General features: G+C 45.3%; 1 protein-coding gene across 1 annotated transcript in view; it reads right to left on the reverse strand.

Annotated features, from left to right (window-relative positions):
- Positions 1-2,281: 2,281 nt before the first annotated feature.
- The window catches only part of Oct-TyrR (Octopamine-Tyramine receptor), a 46,617-nt gene continuing 36,950 nt past the window's right edge, over positions 2,282-11,948 (reverse strand). Inside the window, exon 3 of the mRNA XM_017909050.1 lies at positions 2,282-3,772. Within this exon, the coding sequence (XP_017764539.1) occupies positions 2,547-3,755 (1,209 nt within the window). The 5' untranslated portion in view covers positions 3,756-3,772 and the 3' untranslated portion in view covers positions 2,282-2,546. The remainder of the gene's footprint in view (positions 3,773-11,948) is intronic.

The raw sequence follows: 11,948 nt of genomic DNA on the forward strand, positions 1-11,948 counted from the left end.
ATGTTATTACCCGTGAATGATCGCGCTTGGTAAACGATCTCGTACCGTTGTTAACGATTCCAATCTCCGATATGTACCGTGGCTTTCTTTCAACGGACAGAAGGATTTGCCGACGTTGATGCATCGGCGAACGTTGAGGCACGAGCAGCCATCTTGGCATTGCGACCGCGTACGAACCGTGTACCACAATCCTGTGCACGATACGCGTGTCGCCATAGCTGCCTGTCAGTGGAAAGAAGACTGGAGACGGCTTAAATATAATTTTATACAGAGACATGCAGACCACCGCAACACTCCTCGTTTCACACTTTTCATCCTGCTCGTCTCTTCGCGTGTACACACGTTCCTCGTCAGATCGAGACGAGCCACGTTCCTCTTCTTTCGTTTTCCCTTGTCCTCTTATTTTCCTTCTACTCTTCGATAGTGCCCTCTCCGCACTCGGATTTCTTTGTTATCGATATTCACAACCATAATACTTGCGATTGATAATGAACGGGGTAGGTTAAACGTCTACCGCACATTTAAGGATATGCGATGTCTTTCGCTCGTTATCGTTGCTAAGAAAAAACTGTACTCTTTACGTTTCGTTTACCCTCCTCGCGAGCATCGATGACGAAACCTCGAAACGTGACCATGTTACCCGAGAAAAATGCAGGACGATCGACGCGTTCCAGATCGCCGATGGTCGATACTCCGTGCACGTGGATCACCGTCTAAATCGAGAGTTTTGGCTCGCTGGATTTGCCTCGAATCCCGATCGAGAATCGGAATCGAATCGGAATCGAATCGGAATCGAATCGGAATCGTGGAAAAAGTTAGCCCAATTGACAGCACGCGTGAAATTAAGATTCGAAGAGCGACTGGAAGGCGCGCTTCTTCGAGGAAGCAACCTTGACTCGGTTACATCCGCCGAATCTCGAGTGATTTCCGATCGGTTGTCTCCATGACCATGAACTCGGGCGTCTCAGCGACACTCTGTCCAGAAGATTCTTTGAAGAAAAGAAGGTTGAACGTCGACGAAGCAAGCAGCCGACTTCAAACAAAACGGTCTTTTTACGAGGACTACTTAAGAGAACGATCATCGACCATCAGGAGGAGGGCAACCGTGCCTATTGTTCCACGAGTAAATCCCCGCTCGTTTTTTGCTACTAAAAGATCGTCAGAGAATGTCGAACGGGTTGTATCCACCTTATACGTATGACCGATCTCCCGATAGGTGAGATACAGTACCTGTGCGTATACCACCTAGGATACGTAAATGCTATGTCTTCTAAACGTCTTAACAGGAGTCTTGGTCGATTTCGTAGAAAATTCCTATTCGTAAACGTGAATTTCTCTCCTCGGGTTTGAGATTGGCGACGAGAAGAACCCTGGCCATTTCGTTCCCCGACACAACGTCCGGATCCATCGTTTCATCATCTCGCGTATCTCTCTATCCCGTATCGAATCGAAAAAGAAACGTATCCACGGTCCAACCCTCGTCACCCGCCGTGGATAACGAGAAAGTCGAAAGCTGCGCGAAAGAAATTTGAGAGACACGACGTCTCGTGTTCTCCCCGATTCGTCAGGGGCGTACGAATCCTGGTGTCCTCGGGGGAGCGATATTTCACGAGGCTGCTTAGCGAATGGAACGATCGACTCGACGCCATAGTCGAATCCGTAACGCGACGCTACCCCTATTTCGAGCGCTTCTAATTCGATGCACCGGATCGAGGACCTCAGCTGCACGCCCGGACGATCGAGCGTTAACCGATCGAACCTATCGATCGCTAGAGGAACGAAGCTACAGGGCACGCGTCGAGTTGTCGCGTACCCAAAGTCAAAGTGACGATAGCCAATGAGACGAGACGAAGGAACGATCGCAGACACAATCCAGCGCGACTTCATTTCCCTAAGGTTCCTTATCCGCGCGCTTGTTTCCTCGCTCGCTTTGCTGGATTAATGGAACAACTTTAATGGCACGAGCTTCCGCGAGTACATCGCCGCTAAATTAGACTATCGCGCTCGGCGTTTGGTCGCTCAATTTTCGCCGCGAATCGAACTCGCGGATGCTCCCCTCGTTATCTCGTCCCCGTGGCATCGACGTTCGCTCTGCTAACGGAATTCGTCGCCCGTAAATTACGCAGGATCGGGATACGTCGGTGCTCGAAGGATTTCCTTCTTGCCAACGAACGCGAAAAGAATAGATAAACGGAACTCGACGTTTAGTCGAAAGTTTCGGCGATACCGTTTCCTCCTCTTCCCATGGTCTAACCGTAAGAACTGAAGAACCCTTGGCCGTTTCGTGACGCGAGACGATGGCTGGAACGAGCGTCGTACCGCGACCAACCGACGCATCTACTCGGACCATCTTCAACAGACCTCGATCCGGAAGCCAGCCGAACTCTCATCTCCTTCGTCGTTGTCTTCGTCTCCCTCGACGACCAATCCCAAGCAGACCGAAGTTTCATCGTCGTTTCCGCTGCGTGGGCGAGCGAAACGGCAACGAGAACGAACAGCAGTGTTTCCCACAGATTCGAATTAGAACTAACCAGCCTCCCCGTGTTTCAACGAATACGTAGCAGCCTCCTGAATGCTCTCCTATAGTCGAGATTGAAGATGGTGTAGATGAGCGGGTTCAGGGCGCTGTTCACGTAGCCGAGCCACGTGATGAAGTAGACTATCCGATCCGACGGGCAACAAGCCGGACAGAACGGCACGATCACGTACATGAGGAAGAATGGTAGCCAGCAGACGACGAACACGCCCATGATCACGCCCAGCGTCCTTGCTGCTCGTCTTTCCTTCGACAACGAGATCCTCTGTCGCTCCTCGATGAACTGGTAAACCGTGGTGGTCGTGGCTGGCACACGACTACCTCCGACTGTCCTCCTGGAGGACGTGGTCACGTTACCACCGCCGCCTATCGTCACTTCCGTCGGCTCGTCGTCGATCAACGAGGGTTTCGCGTGCGATCGTGGCGTCGATCTTTCGTTATGGTTCGTCTCCGAGCTCACGGATTCCTCCGCGTCGTCTGCCTCGCGGTGTCTGGTCGACTGGACAGCGTTCAGTCTGCTCTGTCTGGCGCGTTCTCTCAGTCTTCTCCTGGTCGCCAGGAAGATCTCGAGATAGACCAGGCTCATGAGTAACAGAGGGATAAAGAACGAGCCTAGCGAGGAGTAAATCACGTAGCCCTGCCTTCTGGTCAGCTGGCAGGGTGTTCCCGGTTCCAGTTCCTCCGGCCAGTCGTTCCAGCCGGCCAATGGCGGCGAGCTGATCGCGCCGGATAAGATCCACACGCCCGCTATCGTCGCTAGAACCCTCTTCAGGGTTCGTTTCTGCGCGTAGTTGATGGGATCGGTGATCGCCCAATAGCGATCGAGCGCGATCGCGCAGAGGTTCAGGATGCTCGCGGTGCAGCACAACACGTCGCAGGTCAACCACAGTTTGCAGAGGTGTATGCCGAAGATCCACTTGCCCAGCAGAAGATAGGCGACGTTGAACGGCATCACTAGAATGGCGACCGCGAGATCCGCCACTGCGAGCGAGACGATAAAGAAGTTCTGAACGATTCTCAGCGGTCTGTAGGTGAACACGCTGAGGATCACCAACGCGTTGCCCAATACTGTGGCCAGAACAAGGAAGCCTAGTGTCAAAGAGGCGGCTGCGGCTTCCCAAACTGGCAAGTTTGAGCCTGTTTCCTCTTCCGGTGGGCCGCAGCCTGTTACCTCGTAGTCTTCGGTCATCGTGCCGCCTGATTCCCCGCTCGAGTTCATGTTGTCGAGCCCGCTCCCTGGAACAATGGGTGCTCGTTAGCTAGAAGAACGGATCCCGTATCGATCTGATTAAGCAAGGACGGGCAAGCCTTGTTTCCATCTAATCACGGTTACATTCGCGTCGCTCGACTCTGTGTTCCACCATCTACTCTAATTCTAAGTACAAATAAATCTTACAGAGTCGACGTTTTCCTTCGAAATGCGATTCGAGAGTACGAAAGAGCAGTTGGATAAAGCGAGCATCAAAATTGCTTTAGAATCTTTCTTCGTTTCTGTTCGATGCAAAAAATTGTTCGATGCAAAATTTACGATTCAGAATTGGCATTTTAACGAAACAAATTAAAAATAAATAAACGTAAAATCCCAATTCGTAATAAAATCCATCCCATCCATTTTTTCCATGGAATATTTCATCTGTCAAGTCGATCAATTTTGTAGAACTAAACTAAAAGCAGGAATTTATTTCGCATATGAAAAGTTAAATACGCAAAAGTCAAGTGTTTCGATTCTGAAATTCGAAAAAATTTCGAGATAATCAGTTTAGCCCATGAATGGGCCACGAAATGAAGGAATTATACGTAATAAGCCCTGGTGCGATTTCCATCTCTTGCAGAATAATTTGTGGCACGGAGTTGGGTTTATATCTATGCAAGAGTTGGAATCGACTCGATATCTCGTCGCGGAAACGACGTATTGTTTGTCGCAAATATAAATAGGCCCTGCGTGATCTCTCCTTCATCGAACGAATCGAGAACACGAACGAGAAAGAAAATGTTGGACACACGTTGAAAAGGTTAAGATCGATTTAGCATCGTGTCATAAAAGCAACGTATCGTTTATCACAAATATAAACACAAGTCCTACGCGATTTTCTTTCTCTTTGAAATGTCCCGAGAACACGAGAAGCAGCAAGATATACAACGATGGAGTTAAGTTTCACTTTTAGAATCGTGTCAGATCGCTGATAGATCCAGACAGCCCCACCCGAGAAAGTACTTTCAACAAATACTATGTCGCGTATCTTACCTAATCGCGTGTCTTGTAATTATTCCGCTTTTTGTCATACATAAATAATTAATACGAATTTTATTGCTCGAGCAATATCGCGGAGAAATATTAAAACACAAATTACAAGAAAATTTCAGCACGTCTGGGAGAACGTTAAATAATGTAAATATACATTTACACAGTCAGTTTCGTTTATTCTGTTGCTCTGATAGAATGTCGTTTAAGCAGTATCTAAGGATACTTTTAATTAATATCAATCATGCATAAATAATTAATACGAATTTTATTGCTCGAGCAATATTGCGGAAAAATATTAAAATACAAATTACAGGAAAATTTCAGCACGTCTGGGAGAACGTTAAATAATGTAAATATACATTTACATAGTCAGTTTGGATTATTCTGTTGCTCTCAGAGAGTGTAGCTTAAACAGTATCTAAGAACATTTTTAATTAACGTAATTTTTAATCTCGAGTCCTAGTTTAATATTATTTATACAAGTGGTGGATGTGATGATAAGGGTGGTTAGAGAGATTAACAAGATTTACAAGACCGAGTTACCTTTTGCTGGCTGCAGAGACCAAAAATAAAAATTACGCGTACACTTTTACACATTTCAACCCCATCCTGAATAAAAACACTTCTGAATACACCCCTGTGTCGCAAAAAGACAACGTTTGAAGATCATAGTGCGAAATCGCGATGCATCGATTGTCTAAATTGTCCACGTTTCTGTTGCCGATCAGAGGGTATAGTTTAAACAGTATCTAACGATATTTTTAATTCATGTCATTTTTAACCTCGAATTCTAGTTTGATATTACTTATGTGACAAGTGGTGGATGTAATGGTAAGGGTGGTTAGAGAGATTAACAAGATTTGCAAGACCAAGTCCCACCTGTGTCGTAAAAAGACAACGTTTGAAGATCATAGTGCGAAATCGCGATGCATCGATTGCCCAAATTGTCCACGCCTCTGTTGCCGATCAGAGGGTATAGTTTAAACAGTATCTAATAATATTTTTAATTCATGTCATTTTTAACCTCGAATTCTAGTTTGATATTACTTATGTGACAAGTGGTGGATGTAATGGTAAGGGTGGTTAGAGAGATTAACAAGATTTGCAAGACCAAGTCCCTCTTTTCTGACTGCAGAGGCCAAAAATGAAAATTGCACGTATACTTTTGCACATTTCAACCCCATCCTGAACAGAAACACTTCTGAATACACCCCTGTGTCGCAAAAAGACAACGTTTGAAGATCATAGTGCGAAATCACGATGCATCGATTGTCTAAATTGTCCACGTTTCTGTTGCCAATCAGAAGGTGTGTGCTTTGGTTTCCGCTGAAACGCACGTTGCGCGGTATTCAACGTTGCGTTTCAAAGTAATCGCTCCGTTTGAAAGGCCATATAGGAAATAATGGAAAAGTAGAGGTTTTAAGTGCCCCGGTAAATCCCGGCAATGGCAATGGCGGTAACAGCGGAGGCAACGGCACATTTTGCCTTTCACGGAGTCCCTTCGTCCGTAACCACTTGTTTTTTTTTCTCCTCCGTGCAGTTCAGAATTTTCACGCGCGATAGATCAAAGTAATCCGACGCGAGACGAGAAAATCCTTGATCGGTGACATCAGAATTTCGCTGATGGCCTACGTAAGCCACTCGGATATCCGAGCTACTTTTCCGTCATCATCGCGCCACGTGCAACGTCAGAGCGTGTTTCTTCCTCTTTGCTACCTCTCTGCCTCGAGAGTTCGTCCCTCGGCCAGCCTTATCGGCAAACTTTTCGCACCTTTCGCAACGGTAACGAGTTTCAACGCGTGGGAAGCGACCTCGATGGTCCTTTCTACGACGAAGAAACCTAAGTTAACGGAAAGAATAATCCCGGAGAAACAATTAACCGGGGAACCAAATAACGCGGCCGCGAAACGACGCCGTTGGTGAACGGAGAGATAAGATGAGACTAAGAAGAAAGAAGAAAGAAGGGAAAAGTAGCACAACGGAATTTCCGTTGGAAATGTTCACCAGAGATACGCCATAGTCGGAATAATCGAGTCGAAAAGCAAAATATCCGAGCACGCAAACATTTAAGGGGTGGATTAAACGATTACCGAGTTTATTTCCATTCGCCAATGTCCTCCGCGGTTTGTGCCAGCCACACGCGTGCACCAGTGGACCTCGCAACATGGCGGCTACCGTGAAATTCGCAACTATCTTATCGAATGATCCGCTTCCGCTTGTAACGCAAACGAATTCCGCTACCACCCGACGCGACCGCGTACCAACAATTCCCTAAACTATTTCCAATGCACGACCACTCCCGACTTAGTATGCAGCCCCTCGTAGAACGCACGATATTTGGTTAACAGTCATTAGAAATTTAAATGAATCACGCGAAACGCTAAGAACTCCCCAACGAAATACACGCTGACCTCCGCTTTGCATGCTTGCAAACGCGAAAAATTAAGCATTCCATGTTACCTGTAAGTAATTTGCTTGTTTAAGGGGATGTAGTTTCACGAAACATTGTTAAAAGGTAATCCTCCGGAGAATGTTCTATATGGTAAACGATACTGTGAGCCTAAAGGTCTAGCCGCTGCATCTACTTAGCGTAGGCACTTAATCTCTTTCCGCTTTCGGGGAACCCTGCATCGAATCGAACGAAAATATTCGCGCCACTGATCCGACGCTGCTTAGCCAGCCTTGTTTGGATTCTAATAAACATTTATACGATGTTGATAAGGTGGACAGCAAAGTTGCTTCTCTTCGATCTCACGGTTCCGGTACCCTTTGTTTCACCAGTTGGGAACTTGAGAATAATTTAAAAGCGGAAATTGTAAGAGTATGTAAGAGTATTCGAGCTTCGGTTACCGATAAGCCGGCATGAGTTCGGTTATCACGTAGCAGTGATAACCGAAGTCTCAAAACGAAGTAGCGATCCGCTTGATCCGCATAGCAGATTAACAAAGGAGGCCCACCTTTAACCTCTTGACTACGACACATTTTGATACGCAGCGGCCGTACCATACGGCAGGAATTGAGTTACGATGCGCGCCATTTTTGTGAAAACAAGCGCCCTCCGTGTCAGAAAGCCAAACTACACCCAGCGCCTATAGGCGATCTTTGTGTTACAAACGCACAATTTCTAAGCGCCTATAGGCGCCCTCCGTGTCACAAACGCAAAATTTCTAAACTTTAGTTCGAGAGCTTCAAGATCGAGAATACGATATTGCCGAGTTACGTTAATGGATTTCGCTGTCGGGTTACACTTTGATCGGTGTTTCGAATGATCAGAAACCACCGGAAATTTATTCTGCCCGTCTTGTTCCGTTCGCTCAAATACACCTGCTGACGGACCAAAGTAACGAATAAAAATAGCTGCGAAAGCCGGAACACACGCACGACTGTTCATCGGCTGTTCGATATCTCGCGGTGCCAGATCGGATATCTGGAAATTTCGCCGATATTTACACGAATATCCTAAATTTCTTCCTGTGTTCGTTTCGCGGACGCTGCACACCGCTGCTCTGTTGCGTGAAAATCCCAGCTGTAAAAGGAACAAGACCATCTCGTCAAGATGGTCTTCCATTTCCGCTTTCACGCCTGTCCATCTATTATGAATATACCTAAATCGTTCTACCGGTCAAATAACCGGTCGTGGTTGGCAAGATAGACTACAATTTTTCCTCAGTAAACAAGAATAAAAAAGAAAGTAAATTTTGAAAAATATATTATACGTATATTTTAGCAAAGATTGCGAAGTGGGGCCTCCATGGGCCCCTGTAACTTTCAAGTTACATGCTAATGTATGGGTATTTTATTAAATACTGCATTCAACGTTATCGTCTTGATCACTCCAGTTCGCAATTTTTCTTTCGATATATTTACAATTATTTTTACAATACTTCCCGTGGTTCCATTTTAAAAAATTCTAATTCTTTTTCATTTACCGGTTATTCGATCATGATAGGTTAGGTCCTATATAGCCCCCTATGACCTTTTTTCCACAAGATGGCGTGGAAAATTATCTTGTCTGTCCATTGCACATTATCTTAGCACAATAGTACAAACGTTGTTAATTCAAACTTTCAATATGAATTTGTTATAATAAAATTGTCAAAACTGCTGAATTTATTGGTTGATATTTGTTGATTTTATGTTACATACGATTCTTATAGTCAAGAAAAATATATATTCCGTCCATAGAGGGTTAACACTAGGTTCACGGACGCTATCTGTATACCTATTTCTAAAGACACCTGTCAAATTGACAGGTAAACGAAACCACGTGCTTTTTTTTAACGATTAGTTTAATTTAAAAACAATTATATATTATATTAACAGTCTTGATATAAGTTAACAAAAATCTGTTACCATCGTATAATCGGAGCAACTTTTCCGTCAAATTGAGGGGTTCCGTAAATCTAGTGTTAAGGAATATAGGAAATTTTAGTCCAAATTTTAAAAACGGTCATTTAACCGGTCATGGTAGGAATAGTGTTGAAATCCTGGAAAATCTTTTAGAAACTGTCGACGGTGCTCGTGCACTCTGCTTATATCCCATTTCTCCCTCTCCGTTAGAGCCTGTTAGAGTGACTAGCCTAATAGCGAGCCTTGTCGTTCAGACCCGCTGACGTCACGGCTTCCAAATATTAAAGGAGTCGAAGTTGCTCTAGTGGTAGTCACATCTGCGGAACGTATCCTGGACTTTCGTGAACTTTCACCATGGTGAAATGGCCGCTGTAAACCTAAACTGTCTCGCGGCCTGTCTAGTCCAGGCCAAGAGACAATCGCTCAACATTGAAGTTTCACGAGGAAGCGGGTAAAAAATTCAAGCAGGAAGATACTTTGCACGAAGTACGAAATACTGCTACTCCTAAGAAGGATACAGCAAAGACCCAGTTTACTTAGTTCTACTCGGTTTAAACGTCGATAGAGACACACTGTCCCGTGGAAAAGCAATCGAGACCCAGCGAATCGAACATTCGTGTCGTTGGAGGGAAAGAAGCGCGAACCGGGGATAAAGAAATTCGTTCTGCCAGCTTGCCAGGACCCCGAGATCCTCGTCGCGAGCCAAGCGGATAATACAAAGCGGGCAGAAGGAAACGTTTCTGTTTCGACAGAATCGGTGATCCCTGCCGAGTGCTTCTCCTCGTACATACACAGACGGGACTCGCGTACAAGGCGTCCGGATGGGGCGAGCTTTTTACCCAAAAGCATTCGGCAAACGCGGCTCGCAGGGGTGGAAATGGTGCCATTATCGGGACCAAGTCAGACGCTCGAGGTAAACTACAAGTTTGAGGATCTTCGAGCCGTGGCATACCATTAGCGAGGGCTCTCCCCCATTCTCGCGCGGAAATGTCAATCGATTCAAGACGCTTCATTGACCTTTCACTTTCACCGCAATGGCGGCTAGGGGTATATACGGCACTCCGTAGGAAACGAAATTGCACGACTAAATGGTGCAACGAGGTTTTTCCGTCATTAACGGAAAGCCCCGTGCCCCTTCGGCGGGGGAGGGTAGACGGGCAGCCGGTGCAGCTTTTCCTCGGCGAGAAATGAACTTCGAGGAAGTCCAAGTGCCGTGCAAACAGAAGGACGCGCCGCTTCGTTGTCTTCGTAATTTTTAATACCCTTCGCCGAGTCTTCTGTCCTACCCTGGTTTCCAAAGGGAAGATCGATCCTTCACCCTCGGCTCGCCGCTACGGGATGGGGGTCGATCCCGGCGCAGTCGAATCGGGTCTCGTCTTACTATTTGATTAAAGTCGGACGTCAGTCTGACGGAGATTAATTCGATTAGATTTTTTGGAGATCCGGTTGATCTTATCGGGCAGGGGCTGAAGGCGGGCCTTTATATTAAACGGATCGTCGGTGATTCGCTTTTTCGCCCTGGCGAAATCCCGTCAGCTTCCTGGTAGGTATTGGAATATCAAAACCGGTGAAAAGGATTCGAGGATGAAGGATCGCGCGATGTAACAACCCGTTTTATCCAGCCTTTGCCAGCCGTGCACGGTCAACAATGCCAAACGCGTTAGAGGGATGCTCGAGGAAGCACTTGAGGCCGTAATGAGCGGAAGAACGTGCGCGTGTTATCGACCGACGAATATGTATGCCGGAGTCACGATATGACAGGTGAGATATAGCTGATAGTCTGATTGAACGGTGAAGTGCGAGTAAACGACGTTTCGAGTGTCCCGCAGAGGGAGGGACGAAGTTGGGGAAGAAGAATACGGAGGAGGGATCGATAAGTGAATTAAAAGATAAGGGAAACGAATTGGAGAAATACGGAAGAGGGAAAAGGGAAATAACTCGGATGAGAGGAGAGGTTGGGAAGGGAATGCATCACGTGGGACGAGAGACGTGCAAGAATTCGGATAAGAAGGATTGAGCTGGGAAATCGGGGAACGTAGCGAATACTAAGCATCCGTAAGCGCATCTCGTACGTGTTACAATTCGTCGACGATAAATCGTGCGAATCTTTGCAAATCTGAATCGTCTACCACAGAGAAGTTTGCCGTTACCATAAATGATAACCTTGTTACTTTGACGATTGCTGGATACGTAATATATTCCTTGCAAAAATATTCAAACTCTCTAAGTTTCTTTGCAAACTCCAGTCGTGCGAATTTTTGCAAATTTGAATATGCATCATCGAGTATGTACCTGTAATAAAATTCTTCGATTCCTTTGTGATTCTGATCAAATCTAAATAATGTACTACAAGGAAATAGATTTAATATTTAGTATTGTCACAAATGGTAACGTTATTTTAGCAATAATCAGAGAATCATCTGTTCAGCTAATTAACTATCATGGACTTGTATTTATTAAAAAATTATTCAATCTCTTTGCAAATTTCCAATGTAATATATTCCTTGCAGAAATGTTCAAACTCCCTAATTGTAAGTTTCTTTGCAAACTCCAGTCGTGCGAATTTTTGCAAATTTGAATATGCATCATCGAGTATGTACCTGTAATAAAATTCTTCGATTCCTTTGTGATTCTGATCAAATCTAAATAATGTAATACAAGGAAATAGATTTAATATTTAGTATTGTCACAAATGGTAACGTTATTTTAGCAATAATCAGAGAATCATCTGTTCAGCTAATTAACTATCATGGACTTGTATTTATTAAAAAATTATTCAATCTCCTTGCAAATTTCCAATGTAATATATTCCTTGCA

Source organism: Eufriesea mexicana, unplaced genomic scaffold (genome assembly GCF_001483705.2).
Source record: "Eufriesea mexicana isolate 0111107269 unplaced genomic scaffold, ASM148370v2 scaffold14421, whole genome shotgun sequence".
Lineage (NCBI taxonomy): Eukaryota > Metazoa > Arthropoda > Insecta > Hymenoptera > Apidae > Eufriesea > Eufriesea mexicana.